The sequence below is a fragment of the Maniola jurtina genome, chromosome 14 (assembly GCF_905333055.1).
Source record: "Maniola jurtina chromosome 14, ilManJurt1.1, whole genome shotgun sequence".
Lineage (NCBI taxonomy): Eukaryota > Metazoa > Arthropoda > Insecta > Lepidoptera > Nymphalidae > Maniola > Maniola jurtina.
The window spans coordinates 9,247,268-9,265,675 of record NC_060042.1 but is presented as its reverse complement, the minus strand read 5'-3'; the positions used below and the strand labels follow the sequence as shown (position 1 = coordinate 9,265,675).

The 18,408-nt window shown below is 35.7% G+C and overlaps 1 protein-coding gene across 7 annotated transcripts in view; it reads left to right on the top strand.

The window, feature by feature from the left end:
- Window positions 1–489: 489 nt before the first annotated feature.
- The window catches only part of LOC123872145 (cytohesin-1), a 79,467-nt gene continuing 61,548 nt past the window's right edge, over window positions 490–18,408 (top strand). Inside the window, exons 1-4 of one of the 7 annotated variants that reach the window (XM_045916307.1) lie at window positions 490–653; window positions 760–833; window positions 941–942; window positions 9,685–9,910. In XM_045916307.1, the coding sequence (XP_045772263.1) occupies window positions 575–653; window positions 760–833; window positions 941–942; window positions 9,685–9,910 (381 nt within the window). In that variant the 5' untranslated portion in view covers window positions 490–574. The other 6 variants (XM_045916304.1, XM_045916301.1, XM_045916302.1 and 3 more) reach the window with 6 other exon arrangements.

Genomic DNA, 18,408 nt, shown 5'->3' with positions numbered 1-18,408 from the left:
GGTTAAGAAATTAGCAGCTGTAGTATCGACTAATTCTGACACATTAGTCGATACTAGAGCTAATTTCTTAAAGTGGACCCTTTCAAGTAAAGATTTTTATATAAACCTGTGAGGATGATACTCCCATTGTCGCAATTGAAAATGCCATATGCCTCCATTGTCGCATTAATTTAAAAAATGCGAAAAACCAAATTAAATTTGAATTTCGCAGGCAGGCCCGTCTCATGCCCCTTTTTACTTAATATAACTAATTAGTTCTTGCACTGTGATTGATTTGAAAAAAAATGTATGCTATTAACTAGTTCCATTCAGCTGACCACTCTCAAAGTTTGACACATTTACAATATTAGGCACTTGTGACGACCTCTAAGAGATAATTTGGAGCATTTCTTCAAAAACAGTTTAATAGTAAGTTTTACTGGTTTTATTGGAGCTAGCAGGATCATGTATTTGAATCTGGTCACCCTGAAGAAGTTTTTACCACAGTTTTACTTTTTAGTAAATAAATATGGCCGCTAGTCAATGATTTTAACGATGTAAACTTTTGTTTACTGTTTTTTATTAAATTTAAGAAATGATAAGTGAATTTGAAAATTTGTCTCTTGGAGGAACTAATGCTGCGAGTAATCATGCAGATCCCTTCACGCATACGGGTAATTTAAGTGTTTGTTATTCTTAAAAAGGCGTTACTTGTTGACCTCAATGAATCTATTGGTAAAGGAGTGTTTGGTCATCATAACACGGTACTATTTCTTTCAGAGCTGACACCCGAGCAGCAGAAAACCCTTATTGATATAAGACGACGGAAAACAGAGCTTCTGTTAGAAATACAGGTTAGTTAAAAGTAAACACTTTTATTCAATATCTGGAGAAGTGAAGACAAAGTTCTGAACAGTTATTAAATTAGGGATGTGTCACTACAAAAATATGTTAGTGTTAGCAGTTAGTATCATACCAATGTGTGATAAATTAGCAATATTTGCTAGGTACCTATTTATTCTATCTGTTGGCAGGATAATACTTAGTAGGTATATCATTCTGGTGAGGTGCATAGCTTTAGTTAACATAATCACCTAGAATATTGTTAAAATCACAACTTACTCGAATACTAACAGGTGCAGTGTCCATAATCCCAAGATGCAAAGTGCAAAGTTGTTTAACAACCTGATGTGTTTATCATTTACTTTAATGTAGCCTGCAATGTTTGCAATCACTGCAATGTCTAGAAAATCCTTTCAGTGCTTATTGGGCAAGTATATGTCACCTATTTCATTTCAACCTTAGTATATAAAGAATATAGTATATAATATAAAGAAGTAATGTTTGTGAGGTTATATTATGTAGTGGCAAATCTCTGGAAGTAATGACCAGATTCACGAAATTTTTTCACTGATAGCTACATTATCCCAGAGTTCTGTAGGTTATAAATTAAATATGTATCACAGACAAAATCACAGGCAAAAGCTGGTAGTTTAGTACTTGAGGAGCTAACCAAAAACTGTAAGCTCGTTATGTTTAAATCACTGCTTATTTTACCTACTTTTAGGTCAAGCTCTATGTTTAGATGATGGGAAAGGATGATGGGAAAGATGATGGGAACTTTTATTGTGCACTAGATGAGTCATGAACAAAAATTGTTTTCTATGGAGCGGTCGAAATTAGTATGACTGGCCATCAAGTTACAGGCAAAATTATGTTGCAGCTTGCATACATTGTTGTACAGATCAAATCCAGATTAGTATGTATGAACTAAAACAATAGCTAAAGAACAGTAAGAAGGGGATGCAAATACTCTTAAATTTAGTTGGTAACTGAATCAAGTACCATTGTATTCGAAGTGTTTAAAATTTAAATGACATATTTAACCTGATAAATCATTGCCTTTTAAAGGTCAGGCATAAATGCAATTGTTCAAATGTGGCTATTGGTTACACATACTTGTGACTCAGCAGTGCATTATGTTTGTGTAAAGCCCAATAGAATAGAATAGAATAAAATTTATTCATTGAAACCGACACATAAACATAGTATTCCAAATAATGACGCTTATACAAAACTAAAAATAAAAAAATAAAAAAAATATAAAACCTAAAATATAAAATTTAAAATATAAAACTTAAAAACTAACTTAACTTAAACAGTGTATTATGTATGTATTATGTGTCGTGCCAACGAAAGGGCCCGAACTCAGCTTGATGTTGTGGATACACATTGTACCCACAACACTGGTATTCTGTTCGGGCCCAAACGAGGGAAGTTCTGAATACACACTTTTTTTTTTTTTTTATCGCTGGGAAATGCTTTTACGCATCCCTCCCGGAAGCAGAGCTGATCACGCTGCTTCCGGGGGGGTATGTGGGACTCGCTGGCAGAACCAGAATACCCACTAAAACCCAGCGGGGCCGTCTGCGTCATGACGAGACGACACAGGAACGCAGTTTGCATACCACTGTGCCGTCTCAACGATACCGCCACATTACTGGACATCCCTATGGGATGCCGACGCCTTGTGTGTGTTTATGTCTTCATTTAGGGCACGAGGTAGCGCGCATATTGGCGCCTCCTTTGCCCCTGGCGTTTACGGCGTATGGGATGAGCGTTGGGATCCAGCTCTCTTTCCCTTTCAGCCGCCTCCTTCAATGCCATCACCTCCTCACAGAAGGACACCATTGCCGTCCAACAAGTCTCATTGGCGATACACACTGAACCAACTGGTGTTTCTACTATAAATGCCTTTTAACAGTTCTCTGACAAGATAGTATTGAGACAGTTGTCTCAGCAGATGGTAAGTGATAAGGATAGTGCAGTTTAGGATGTAAATGTCTTAACTTGTAAGAAGATGGCTTTAGTAAGCCTATGCTCTTAATAATCAGATTCTATGTGCGACAGATTCTTACATATTAAGTCATCTGGAGGTACAGTTTAGCCAGTAGGACAATCAGTAGTCATGGGCCAAGTCTCCCAATTACATATATTGAGCTCCAAGTCAATATTTATTTTAACTACAATGTAAACTGTTACAGATTTTTTTTACTATTCTAATGTTACAAACACGAGAGTGCATGTTTGTTTGTTAATTTTTCATGGCTTAATCCATAAACCGATTTTGAGAAAATTTTCCACGGAGCACATCCTAATCTCAGAAAAACAGAGTTTTCAGGGGATTAAAAAAAACCATCTACTTGGCCATCCTCATTTTATTTATTTATTTATTTATTTATTTATGTACCGCCCACAGAGTTACACATTTAGATTAAATACATGTTGTTCCTTAAATTCTAGGGCTCTTATGCAACTCCACTTACGGGCAGTCACAGCATACATTAACATAAACATAAGTCGTACAGTAAAATATAAAATATAATATAATTGCTAACCTAAGGAATATGAAAAAATACCTAAGTTATAAATTTTAAAAGAATATAATAAGATGGAAATTAAATTAAAGTTAAGTTAAACTAAGCTAAATTATCTAAATCATCTAAAATACAATATACTTACGGCTAGGGACTGACACTAATTATCGTTATCCTATTGAGGAATCGAATGATTTGAACAACTTGGCTTTAAATTTAGCCAGGTTATCGCAAAACAGATCCGTGGTAATGTCCTTGTCCAAAAATTCCTTATATGTACTACTAAACCTTGGTATTAACGAATGACGACCTAGATTGGTTCTACTGATTCGGTGAGTGAACAGAGGAATAGGATACCGCGGTATACGGGAGGGTACTTTGAAGGATATTTGGCTCAACAGTTCCGAGCTCATCGATGGATTATTAGTTGCAGCAAAAGCATTTTTTTATGATAAATCAATTTGTCCCACTGTTTAGTAAAGGCATCTTATCCAGCTTCGTTTAGCTATCCACTCAATCTCAATTTGATAAAACAATTTGAAAGCTTTGTCATTTACTGCGATTATACATCTATTTTAACCCCCGACAAAAAGAGGGGTGTTATAAGTTTGACCTGTGTATCTGTCTGTGACATCGTAGCTCCTAAACTAATGAACCGATTTTAATTTAGTTTTTTTTTGTTTGAAAGATGGTTTAATCGAGAGTGTTCTTAGCTATAATTCAAGAAAATCGGTTCAGCCGTTTGAAAGTTATCAGCTCTTTTCTAGTTACTGTAACCGTCACTTGTCGGGGGTGTTATAAATTTTTAATTTACACTTGTATTCATTAATGTCACCATTCGCTATTACAGTACGTATAACGTAGTACGTACGTGTCACGACTCACATAGTCAAAAAAACCGGTCAAGTGTGAGTCGGACTCGCACACCAAGGGTTCCATACTACCAAACAAGAAATAATTAATTTTGTAATTAACCACAAATTCGGTTTTCGGATTTTACCCTTTACTTGTGCTATTAAGAAGATTGGCTATTGCATGCCGAATTTCATGATTCTCGGTCAACAGAAAGTAGGTTTAGGTTTTGATTCCCTTCACAGGTCTTGACAGACATGACTTTTTTCTCTGGAGATACGGAACCCTAAAAATGCGCGGTTTGCGGTTTTGGACTGTGCGGCGTGGAGTAGGTTTTGGAAATGGGCTAAAAATTTTTGCTCCAATTCCCCTTTTTAGGTATTGAATTTAAAATTAAAAAATCTTTCATTCTTCTTTTATTCAGCCAGAGTTAAACGCCAATATTTAGGTAGTCATGTTGGAATGCTTTTGGATTAGAAAAACTCGATCATTAATATAAGGCTCATATGCACCAAACTACTCAATCTGGTTTAGTTAAAGCAAGTCAAGTTTATTCCAGAGTTGACAAGAACAGAGCTGTGATAGAAAAACTTAAAAAACATATTTTAAAAGTTTGGTGCAAATCGCCTAAGAATATTAATATCGGAGCCCTTCTAGGATTATTAAAATCAATAATTGATCTTAAAAGCTCTCAAATCCAACCTCAATCATTATGAACCTGGAGAATGATTTGTAACATAGCTCTCGAATGTACTGCATACCTACATTATTTATATATTTTTTATTGATTAGGTACTAAACATAGTTGCGCAGGTTTAACTTTGAAGCAATTAAAAAAATTTACAACAGAATATGGAAAATTGGAAACCAAGCATATCATACAAATTAGGCAATAAACCAGCATCATCCGCAAAGCTATTTGCATAGGTAAATACTTGACGGATTGTATAAATTAATACTAATGCGAATATAACAATAAGACCCCAATGTCGGCTACTTGAATAGTTTAGAAGAATCATATTATTTTTCTTTTATCGTGTCAAAAGCCTCACTGCGCCCTTGAAGGGACGAAAAGGCCTTTATGGATTGTCGTAAATCAGCAAGATCCTTTGGGCCCTTTCATTCAAAAGATTGCGGAGCACACTGATGTAAGCCGTCAACAGTGTTGCCAGTGGCAGATAGTCAATTGTAACACGAGACATCTCAAAATGTAACATTTTCACGAGAAAAGTAACATTTCCTTATTTTTCGTGGAAAATAAAAGTAATAAGGTACACAGGTTAATATGGCACTTTATTATACAAAAATTTAAACAGTTTTCTTGTCCCATTAGTTAAGCTTAAAAAGAATCGTAATAATAATTGTTGATTGAATAAATTGACTGCTGATCCTGAAAAAGAAAAACAAATCAATATGTAAAATAATAATATACCAATGGATTTAGAAATGTCTTTGAATAGCTATAACTTATTTTGTTAATCAATTTATAATACAAGTGTAAATTAAAAATTTATATCACCCCAACAAGTGAAGGTTACATTAACTAGAAAAGAGCTGATAACTTTCAAACGGCTGAACCGATTTTCTTTGATTATAGCTAAGAACACTCTCCATCAAGCCACCTTTCAAACAAAAAAACTAAATTAAAATCGGTTCATTAGTTTGAGAGCTACGATGCCATACACAGATACACACGTCAGACTTATAACACCCCTCTTTTTGGATCGGGGGTTAAAAAGATTGAAATCGTCTTATATCGGGCGATCTGGCAACACAGGACTGTTTGAGTTTGAGAGGCTACGCACTAGGTGGACTTTGTCTGTGTAGCGTTTGATGGCGCGCGTGTGGTGCCTTTTTGGAGCGTTTTTTTTTTTTTTGTTAAAAGTGGCTGGTTTTTGTGTTTCACTGGCGTTTTTGGTGCTAGAACCATGCTGGAACTAACTGGGAAGCGCTCTAAAGGGGTGCCGTGCGTATGTCGGCGAGTGCCGGCACAGACGATGTCCTTACTTATATAGTTTCCCTAACTTAAAAATATCTTCAAACTTGACATTGGCTAATCTTTGTAAAGCCAGACGAGAGAATAAAAAAAAACGCACTAGGTAGGTACGCAGTGAAGAAAATTACGCGGGAATTTCAAATTCGTTTTGTTAACTGAACAATACTAGGTAGGTACCTAACTACTTACCTTGGTATCAGCAAAGAGATCGATAGATTCGATAGCAAAACTCAAATTTTAGGTTACGCCGGCCGGTATCTACTCAGCTCGCTCTCATTCCTGTAAAGAAAACCGAAGTTACCTACAACAATAACTAAGTAGTAAATAGGTAAATGAACTTCTGGAAACTAATGTGACTTAATAATAAGATGACAGTCAATACAAAAACGAACTGCTTTCAGTTGCAAATACTATGACTTTGTTTTTGCATTACTGATTCCCTAATTAGTTAACTACTTACTTATTTACTTAAAACTACATAGTATACAACATTTACTTACCAAGCAAGTAGTGTTAGCAACACATATACACAGTCAATAAGGATAACGAACAAACCAATCACTTTCGAATTTTGACGAAATAAAGATACAATTTTTTTTTGTACTTAGATACCTAACTACCTACAATATCACTACCCCGCAACGAATAACTTTTTTTTTTTCTCTAGACTGGCTTTATACTGATTAGCCAATGTCAAGTTTGTAGTTATTTACAAGTTAGGAAAACTATATGTATAAGAATGGACTTCGTCTGTACCGGCGCCCGCCAACATACACGCGGCGCCCCTTTAGAGTGCTTCCCAGTCAGTTCCTTGGTCAGTTCCACCACCAATAAACACTAGCAGAACACAAAAACCGGCCACTTCTAACAAAAAAACACTCCAAAAAGTCACAACACGCGCGCCAACAAACGCCACCACAGACGAAGTCCACGAATAACTTTATTAGCCAAAACTTGGCCAAAACAAAGTTGAGTCACAGAGAAAAACAAACAAAACACTTTTTTAATCACAGAGTAATTACAAAACAAAGTGAACCAATAACTTAGAGAAAGTGAAATAAACTAACAAATGGGCCAATTACGACAAACGAAAACTGTTTTGGATGCGTTCCGTTTCACGATTATTTTTGGTTTGCTGGGAAAAATTTGAATATTTTTATGAAGTCCTAAAAGTAACGTAAAGTAACATTTTGAGTCGTGTAACATGGAGGAAACATGAGGGGGTCAAAAGTAACGTAAAATGTTACAAAAGTAACATTCTGGCAACGCTGGCCGTCAATGCTTTAGCTTACTACGATAGAAAGAGAGGTTTGTGGTTCAGACTTCAGCCAGTAACTGTCGGAGTGCGGTGCGGGCATGTTGTGTCCCCAACGCCGGTGCTAATCAGCTAAAAAACTCGCGGTCTTTTAAACAAAACAATTACAACGACGTGAAGTGTTTAATGTAAGGTTTAGATATTAATTTAGCATTGTGTTTTGTGTGTTCGATCGCTATGAAGTTTGCCAAGTGATAAGGCAAGATAAGTGGAAATTGCTATGACTATGTCTCGTCATTTGTCTTTAGATCAATTTGTACCAGGATTTAAGCTAAATTTAGGTGGAGCTATCGGTTTGGGTTTCCAATTTGTGCCACATTTCAATTCTTATTACCATCTTGTGTCATTGCATGACTCATTTCGCGTGTACACGTTATTGATAGTTAACTGAAAATGTTTGTTATTCCATTGTAATTGAAATAAAATTACGTAGCGTTCGAACTGGTTAACCTTCAGGTCTTGCCGTACCTAATCTACACTTTCAGTGTATCAAACATTGTTTAATCTAGCAACGTATGTTTGTTTTTGTTGGAGCAAAGTCTTTTGCCTTTCGGCTTACCATTTACCAATACCATCCTTGTGTATTTTCTTTCAATGAGTAATCTTTCCTTTCATTCAGAAACTATAAGCATTATTACATTACTGTTATTATCAAAAATTAACTGCCGCTGTGGGTATTTTGTCAACTCAAGCTTATTATTGTAACTACATAATGACCTAATTAAAGTTAATTGCTTACACAATGTTTAATATTGTCATTTTCCTGAATTTTAACAAGTAAATTTAATTATCCAGTTGATTCTATCCCTAATTGCCGAGTTAACCATGTAGTGACACTTTTTATTATGTTATGAGGCGATTCAACGAAATTATTAAATTACTCTATAAAATAGTTACTTAGGTTTGCAATTTCAACTGTTTGTTAATAGTGATTATTACTGCTAATGAACGATGACTCATTTGCCTTATTCATATCATTTTGAAACATTATGTTGACATAATGAATGTACTTCACTTCATGGTCGATAAGGGATGAGTTAGAATTTGAGATTTAAACCTGCGTTGTATTTTCTGTTTATCAAGCATATTTATTCACAAAACTAGTGGATCATTCTTGTCTTGACCAGATAGGTATTAAATTATTTCAAACTCAATTTATTATCCCCATATGTATGGTACATATTTCTTTACTTCACAATCATAGTTATGACTAGCCTATTTTCCTCTAATGTACAGTTTTTTGTCTTGTTTCCCAGAATTGTTGGGAAGTTTTATTATTTTAAAATGTGGCATTCCCCTAACTGGACAATGGTCGCAATTCATCGGTGTTATCTATCACACATCCTCTCTGACTTCCGGACTGTTACTGACAGTTTTGATAACGAGTGGCAATGTACAAAGTTTTATAGGTACTGCAAAAATAATGTATATAAACTGAAGTAGATATATATTATATATTATCTATTACAGCAATGAGTAAATCGACTTAATTGAAATTGCAATAGCTAATAGATACGCTATCATCAAATACAGTACAGTAAATTATGATTCACGCCAATGTAGTTACTTCATGATTTGAGAGTTATTGATGTAAACAAACTACGAAGTTCTTACGAAAATAAAATATACGATAAAAGTCAGATTGGGGGAAGAGGTGATTGTCGCATACGTAGACCTGTAGACAGATAAGCAGCTACGTATAGTTGTCGCGGTGCCAAACGGTGGCGCTCGCGCCTCTCTTCAGTCGAGTGCGTTCCTTGGCGGGAAGTGAATGGCGCGCGATGTGCTTGCATGTTCGGCTGCTCTGCGGTGCGCTCTGGTGGCCGGTGCTGATGCGCTGCGCTCGCGCCGCGCGCACCTATGACGACGATTACGACCAGGTGTGTCATCAGTAACCGATCCTGCTTTTTCTGCACTGTGATATCAGTATCGTATAGCTTCACCTATATTTTGGCAACACTTGACGTAGGCGTTTACGTACGTAATCATAATCACTTGTCAGTTATCGTCGATACATAGTCATACACTTTTCACTTATTTTGCAATGTTTTCGCCGATTTATTTAATACTAGTGGCTTGCAGGAGCGCGTGTTTTGAGCTTGATTAAAATTGTTTTGAGGGTGAGGCCCACGTTGTGTGAAATTGTGATGTGCGTGGTGCGTTAGCGCTTCCCGAGTTATGTTTATCAAGGCCGCCCCCGTGGCCAGCGAAGAGGAGCGCCGTGGTTCAGTGTCTAATTGGTTCTCGTCTTTGCGACGCGGCGGCCGGCGTAAGCGCGAAGAGACCGCCGCCGTTCCGGCCGGTTACGGCTCATTAGGCAGACGGAAGGATGGCACCCAGTCGCGCGGCAAGACGAGATCGGCCTGGGATCTCACCACCGTCACACGACTGGTCTGTATAATCAACAATCTCACTATCTATCAGTGAAAGGCATTTGGAATGCATAATCCCCTGGAGACTACAGTTTTTGGCAGTTATCCAAATGCGCTGGATCGATCACGCTTTTTGAGTCTGCGTGTGAAACCCTGATAGCTACACAGGATTCAATGACTTTGAACAGTACCTTTATTGTCGCGTCACTTTATAAATTAGTTTTGATTGAACATCATTGAAGTTCCACGGTCATTATTATTGGTTCGTATTTACAAACAGTATTATATGCGGGCAGCGTGAAAATTATATGATTACTCTTTGTTCACAACAGCGTCAACTCGGCTTTGAGGGGTTCATTCGATTTTAACTTCAAAATAATTTCATTTTGTTATATTGAAATTTTCCAGTTTTGGGAAGAGGGGCGGATAATGTTTTTGTTATTATTATCACTTAAAATTATTCCTGACCGGCTCCCAACAATATAGACTTAATACGATAACATCATGCGATCTAATAGTACTAGATACTCCTAAGCACATAGAATAGTAGTAATCTTTGCTTGTCTACTTATCTCTTTATCGGTATGTTTAGTTTAAAGAGGAACATGAATCGATTTTACTTGTAGACAATGACTCTCATAATACTTAGGTAGTCAACCCTCTCAAAGTATTGCCGTAAGTAAAAGAACAATAACATTTTTCGCATTCGATAATTATAATTTGGGTAGTTATTTTTAAAAGAATTGCAATTTGTAAACAGCTTATTTTCACTTTCAAGGTCAAAAGAATCAGGGTTTTACGCTGAACTTGAGTGCGTCAGGGTTTATTTATACAGCATAGGTGAGATCAGAATGCCTTGTGTTTGTATGCAAATCACGGTCATTGTCGTTCCAAGTTTGTTTTATTGTTGGATTAGGTGTATAGAGGAATGTCTGAACAAAGACGTATTATAACGTATAAGACATCGCCAAGTGTGACATCATTAAATATACTCTACGAAGAATGTTAGCTCGTCCCAATTATATGCACATGGTGGAAGTTTAAACAATAACCGTCTCGCTTCGGCATCCATGTTGACGACGAACTTTGACAATACAACGGAAAATTTATATCTAAAATAAGTTTTAAAACCTTAATGATATGTGCCAAATACTGTTGCACCAGATTCGCGTGTTGAGGACTGAACATCAAACTCTCACGAATTGCTGGCAATTCAGTTTAAGGAAGCAGCAATAGGTAGACCAATTTTCGGTTTAAAGAATTTATTCTCAAAAAGAACACACTGTTCACTTACATTAAGATTACAATATACATTTCAGTACTTACACAGACGCATGCATTTACACTTTTTTTATATTATACTATATTATTAAAACTGTATCAACCTAATTATTTATTTACTACAATTTAGTCTGACTTATTAACTAATACAATTTTGAGTAATAATTTAATTTACAGATTCTATTTAAACAATATTTTCCACTATATATATTTTTAACCTATTCTTAAACTGACTAATATTTTTAGACTGCTTGACTATATCAGGTATATTATTAAACATATGTACACCCTCACACATAATATTTTTGCTGCCATAGGTTTTTGTTCGTGGTTGCCAAATGTGTATTTTGCTTTTATTTCTAAGATTATGGGTAATAGATCTTTGTTTAAATGTTATATTTGTATGTACATTTTTTGTAGTAAATACTAGATGGCGCTAGTAGTATCCTGAATCGCTCTTGACTTTTACACCCTCTGATAGCTTAAAATAGCCTTCACACGTTTGAGAATTTACGTTCATATTATGGGTATAGATTAAGTAAATTAAAAACCAAAATTGGAGTTTAGATATTTTTCGTACACTCTACGACTTTCCTTTTTAGTTTGGATATCATTAACAATATCTTATGCACGCCAGATAGTAGAAATATTCTTGCAGGACTTAACGACAACTTTTTTTATATTACTTTAATACATGGCAGAAAGTACAAGAGTTACTTCATTTCTATCCAACAGAATAAATAAATCAAAATCAGTTATGAATTCAACAAATTCATAGTTTGATAGATCTGAGAGTAGAGTTCCCGAAAATTTGAGACTTCTTCTTGGTTAGAATTTCTATTATACTTAAATATATCAAATCAAATTTTTCGTCATTGACGCAAGCAAGTTAGCAAGACTTGATTTTGGGATTTGGCCATTCCTCAAAATCAAGTCTTGCGCTAGTTTATCAACTAACTAGGCTCTAAATAGTAGGGTCTCGAGACTAGACCCTAGATTCTTGGGTAAAGTCTCGAGATTTCTGATAAATCGATCAGTGAAATTTAGACCCCTGATTAATTATTATAACAATGCTACTTGTTATTTATGCAGACGGTGTCTCGTGCAAAAACGAGTCTGTCACAATATTTCTGCTAGTCACGTATGCCATAGCCGCACGGTAAAGTCTGTTCACACATATAGTGTCGCTACACCCTCAGTTGCACTTATAATTTTGCTTTTATCATATTATAATTTTTCATTATGTTTGTTAAATAATTGTTTTCTTTTCTAAGAATAGAATAGAATACTATTATTCTTATGGGTATTGTAATAAAATACAAAAAATACAAATAAACACAGGTTGGATGTGGTCTTATTAGTGGTAGGTCCCGGATTCCCGTTTAGAGTTTTATGATTTCCCTGGTCTGGTCTGGTGGGAGGCTTTGGCCGTGGCTAGTTACCACTCTACATGCAAAGCCGTGGCGCCAAACGATTTAGCGTTCCGGCATGATGCCCTGTAGAAACCAAAGGGTTCCATCTTAGACTGCATCATCACTTACCAGCCGGTGAGATTGCAGTCAAGGGATAACTTGTATCTGAATTAAAAAAAAGGTTGGATAGCGACACTATGTTAGTGAACAGACTTTATACAGCCGTTACAAAAGAACGTTAGGTATGTATGTACCAGGTATATGTACCTATTCGTACCTAGCATTGGTTCGTTTTGCCGTTTGGTGCTGGCGCTTGCATACCTCCCTCTGCATGGAAAGTATCCGCATTGATCGCGGTCTCGGTTCATGACTCACTCGGCATTTGTTTTTACGATTTGCGTACCTACTCGTTAATGTAACTTTAGGTTTCACAAACGATTCATAATCGATAGATTTTCCATCCTCGCCTTTTAGATGGCGTACTCCTATAGTATTAGGATTGAGGAGTTTGCATTTTTTAGAACAGCAACCAAACGAGCAGCGCGCAGCGGGGTGACTATAATATGAAAGACATCAAACTTATTTGACATTGGTTGGTTCTACATTGCTGTTTCACTGAGAGATATAAAAGTAATATTTCGAAACAAACCTTCAGTGGATTAAAAATATATGTCAAATGAGCTTGAAGGCTTTCATTCAATGATTCACGGAATTAGCGAATCACCACGCAAGCGGGTCCTGATATGTAAATGGTTACCGCCGCCCATGAATGTTTGCCCTAGAAAACCATCAATAGCTTTAATTTGTTGATCCGCCCCTTAAAAACCCTATTATAAAAGTTTAGAACCATAGTGATCAGTGATTCAAATCACATTTTTAACGATTTGAGAAAAAAATGAAACACGTTTTGATATTTTGTTAACTTCATAATTCATATAGATAATTCTAGTGATAAGTTGGAATTTCTCAAAGAACTGTTTAAAATTATGGTTCGAGTAGGTATTTATACCAAGTTGATAAATTCGTTAAAACATTTTTATAGATCTCATTACAATTTTAATAGGTAGGTAAAACTTGTACTAATTAAAATGCTCCAACAGGACGCCTACAGTGCGTAACTTCCTTTTCCTTCATAATAGGGAAATCAAAGGGGGAGTTTCAATTAAACTTGTTCATGATTTAGACAGGTAGGTACGTTATAATCGCTTTATAGGAATCTACAATAATATCTAGAGATTAGAAATTAAGTGACTCATGGGTGTCCACGTAGATGCGGGGGCAAAAATTGAGTATTCCCACGACAGAAATCGTTTATTATTTTATTCCTACTATGTACTAACTGCTAACATCACTGAGTAGGTAAGGTAAATCATTAGGTAATAGGTATAAACTAAAGCCATCCCCTAATAGATTAGAACTATGTACTTACCTACTTGTCAAATAATTTTGTCATGGGAAAACTTCCGAAGGCGTGGTCTAAGTGCCCCTTGTAGGAAAATTGAAATTACATTGGCATAACGTGTGCTATTTCTGTGTACTTATCTATAGTTTTTAATAGAGTGAAATGTCAAAGCTTTGTATAACGCTAAGTGCACTCTTAATAAACCAAACTCAATCTGATAACAACACTCTTAGCACCCTTGTTATGGGGAAAACAGGTATCTCCCCTATAATACCTAACTGTTTTCCCTTACCTGAGTAAGGGCCTATAAATATTATGTAGAGATCATTTTCATGCCTATTGAAGTAATGAATTACATATTTTTTTAATGAATGAAACATGTTTTTCTAAGCAGGTATAATGTTGAGAGTGTTAACGTCTGACCCAATACATGAATCTATACTAATAAATAAAATTGGAGTGTCTGTCTGTAATTTCAAAATAACTACCTCATATTAAACTCATATGGTTATTTGAACGATACCATAACTGAATCACACGTTTTTTAAATTTTTGTCTGTCTGTCTGTCTGTCTGTCTGTCTGTCTGTCTGTCTGTCTGTTTGAAAAGGCTAATCTTTGGAACGGCTGAACCGATTTTGACGGGACTTTCACAGGCAAGTAGAGGATTGACCAGGGCGTAAAATAGGCTACTTTTTTAACCGACTTTTAAAAAGGGAGTTGTGTTTTTCTACCTATGTACACCGAAATCTCCGAGATTTCTGAACCGATTTGCGTCATTTCTTTTTTAATCGATAGAGGAACTTTGCGACATTGTTTCATAAAAAATTTGGAGTCCAACTCCTCAATCCTGATGCTGCAGGGGATCTGACCAATCCACGCGGGCGAAGCTGCGGGCATCAGCTAGTGCATAATAAAATTCGTCGTGGTACAGTGAATATCGATTTGTGCTAAATGAAAACCCTCTTTCATATAAACAAGTCGTTCATGCATGGCCTAGCTGTACGTCACTTCCCTTTGTAGTAGCTTGCTTTGAATTTGCTTCAAAAATTCAAACGTGGTCTACTTTACGTTCGTGAACGATATATCTAGAATGGATGTTGTGACAAAAGTAGGGTTGTCGAACATCATATTTTTCGAGGACATGATCTGGTATCCCGTGTAGATAACATGGCGCCGCTGTATGCACAATGCACATATCCGACAATAAGACGTATGATATGTCGTGTGTCATAGTTAACTCCTCCGTGAATAATAAAACGTACCTATCTGCAATTCAGTAAACTTGTATTATGTTTAAAGGCATTTACGATGCCTTTGGCCCAGACTTGGAAGAACAACTTTTTCTAAAACAAATCAGTATCAATTACTATGTAGTTAGTTACATACTCGTGCAAGTACGTTTGTAGTTACTGCTTGCACTAATAGCTGTTTCTGCATAGAGTATGCACTAGTTAGGGCTATCTTTCGATCTCAATTTTTACGTTACTATGCTTCATCAATTAAGTGACGATGGAGTCCGTTTATTCTTTCGTGGAACTTAGGGCTGCAGCAGTTGTTCTCCATGCATGGAAATCTTATCTTTGGCTGATAGATCCTATCTTTGGCTGCTACCTTGACATGGTTCCAGAGAGCCCCACTCTTTATAAGATTTGCTGCAAAGGACCGTCTAGGTGTTGGTTGGTTGACCAGATCTCCTTCGACCGCCAGTTTGCCATTGAAACGCCTCTTGAGCAGCGTTTCCTTCCTCTCCTCGCAAAATTCTTCATCAATCAATTACCTACCTAAAAAGAAAACGATTTGCGTGTTAAAAAGGGAAAACAATTGGTAATACAAACAATAGTAATAACAGTAATAAAAATAATAGTTCGGAAATATTACATATTTCTGTACTGGTCAAAATCCAAAATCCAAAATTCTGATATCCAAATAAAACAGCATCTGTTCCAAGTTCCAGCATTCCATTCCTTTTCTTATGTTTTTTAATAAAATGTCCCTAGTTTTTACTGCTCTTGTGTCCTGTTTTTCAAACTTTAGGTATTATGGCAACCCTAGATAAAATGGACTTTTTTCATTTGGAAATGAGATGCAGAACTTCCACTGCAAACAGCTTTTTTTATGCACTGAAAAACGGATCTCTTTTTTCGATGAGTTCACAAGGATCTGTTTAAATCAATGCCTACATTGCCTGCAGCGTATGTTTTGTTTCTTTATGTTATTTTGGGACTGTCAATTTTAATTTTAATTTTACTAATCATGTGGTCATGTGGTTAGTAAAATAGCCGTCAGTGTCACTTTTTTTTGTAAAAATCATATTTAGTTACATACCGTTTTAATACTAAAATAACAGGAAAATACTTTGTTTGATCTTTGGTGACAAAATTTTGTTTCGAAATTAATTGGAATTCCGTATCATAGCGTCTTTATGGAAGCCTTGGTTACCATGATAATCTTTCTCTAAAAATGTACCTACGTATTTTTTTGTGTCTCGAGTTTCTTCAGCCGTATACCTATATGTTATTAGATTGAACAATTGACAAGAGCAACCGCCGAGTTTCTTGCTGGTTCTTCTCGGTAGGAACGGCATTCCGAACCAGTGGTAAATTATTTGACGATTCAAAAGCACTTGTAAAAGTTTATTTGAATAAAAATCTATTCTATTCTATTCTATTGCCGTACATAATCCTCACTTTTATTAGAAGCGAGACGTCCGCTTCGTTTGGGACAATATGAAAGTACTTATATGGTACGTTTAGTATTAGGTATAGTAAAACCAGAAAGCTCCAAGGGAAGTTTTATAAATCCTGTCATTAGTTTATTATTTGCTTTATAAAGTCATGTTAACCACAAATCCCAATATAACAATAATTCACAACTAGCATAGTTAGCGGGCTAGTTGTTGAAACAAGCAAGAGTTACGGTATCCGCATTGCGATTGGCAAGAGAAAAATTCTAGGCTATTGATAGAAAGTGTAGTTTCGAGCGATGCCAAAAGTTTCAGTTACGGAGACCGTTCGACCTTAGTTCATTCACTTGGCGCAGAAGACATATTGGCTAAACTATCGGGCTATAGGCACTTAGTCGAATATTCCGCTTGCCGATTGCTGAAAAATAATCTTTACTTTCTGGAATCTTATTTATTCGAAGTGATAAAGGTAATATTTTGAAAGGAAGCTGCTGCGGTAAATGGGTTTTCCTGTGCACTTTATTCTGACACTTATTCAAAGACAGTTTTTCATATTATTTTAGTAGCATTTGGCAGAATTAGACGATTCGCCGAATAGAAAGAATACTGAAAATAGTTAGATAGATAGATAGAACACTTAATTGCACACAAAAACACGTATAAAGAAGAACACAACACAGAAAGAAGAAAACAGAAAAAAACAATTGTGTGCAAAGGCGGCCTTATTGCTTGGAGCAATCTCTACCAGGCAACCTTTGCTGAAAATAATAATTGTAGCATACTTGTGAACATCCTAATATCAACAATCAACATAGAATGTTTGCGTACAAGGTTAACGCGTTGTTATCATTGTCGTGCAAATGCTACCTTTGCTATTTATTTAGGTTACGTCCTAATTAGCGTTTATGCTAATTTTGTAGACGCTACTAGTATTAGTGACTATCTTTTTACACTAGCCTATTTATTTACAGTTTAACTGTAACTTCGCTTCGTAATTACTCAATTTTTGTGACATCCAATAAAATACTCCATTTCCGTGAAATATTATACTTATGGCAATATTTCAGGACTATTTCCTTTTTGCACATTGAAATTTATTACCACTTATTTAATTAAAAAGTTTCCAATTAACGTTAAACCAACCAATTTCAATTTTAAAAATGCCGACAGCTACCAATAAGCTTGCAAGTTTCGTGCTTTTCAATTTACTTTTGTTTTATAAAACTGGGAATTTTGCATGAATTTTGAAATGCGGAAAATGCAGAGAGCAAAAAATTAAGTTGGTCTTAATATTTGTTTTTCTACGGGAATTTGAAATAAAATAGCGCTTTAAAATAATTATAGAAATATGCGTTTTATTTTAATTTTATTGTTTCGAAAACTTAGTTTTTTGTTCTTGATATTCTTTAGCACAATTAATCGTAGGCAAAATCTCTTCTTATTATTTATATATTAGACTCCACAATCCACATAATAAAAGCTTCCCCTTATGCAGAAGTTCTAAATATACCAGGAAAATATGACTTTTTCGTTTCTTTCTTCTTTTCACTTTTGTCCCTCTTTCCTTTTATCTTACTTGCGAGTGACTTTGTAGAATAATAAAATTAAACGCTCTAGCGCCTACGCGTTATTGAAAACATGAAAACAGCTTTCAAATCCGGCCTGAATCTCGCTAGACAGACAGGCTATTACTGATACATAGTTAGACGAGTTAGTTCAAACCACGCGGTCGAAAGTT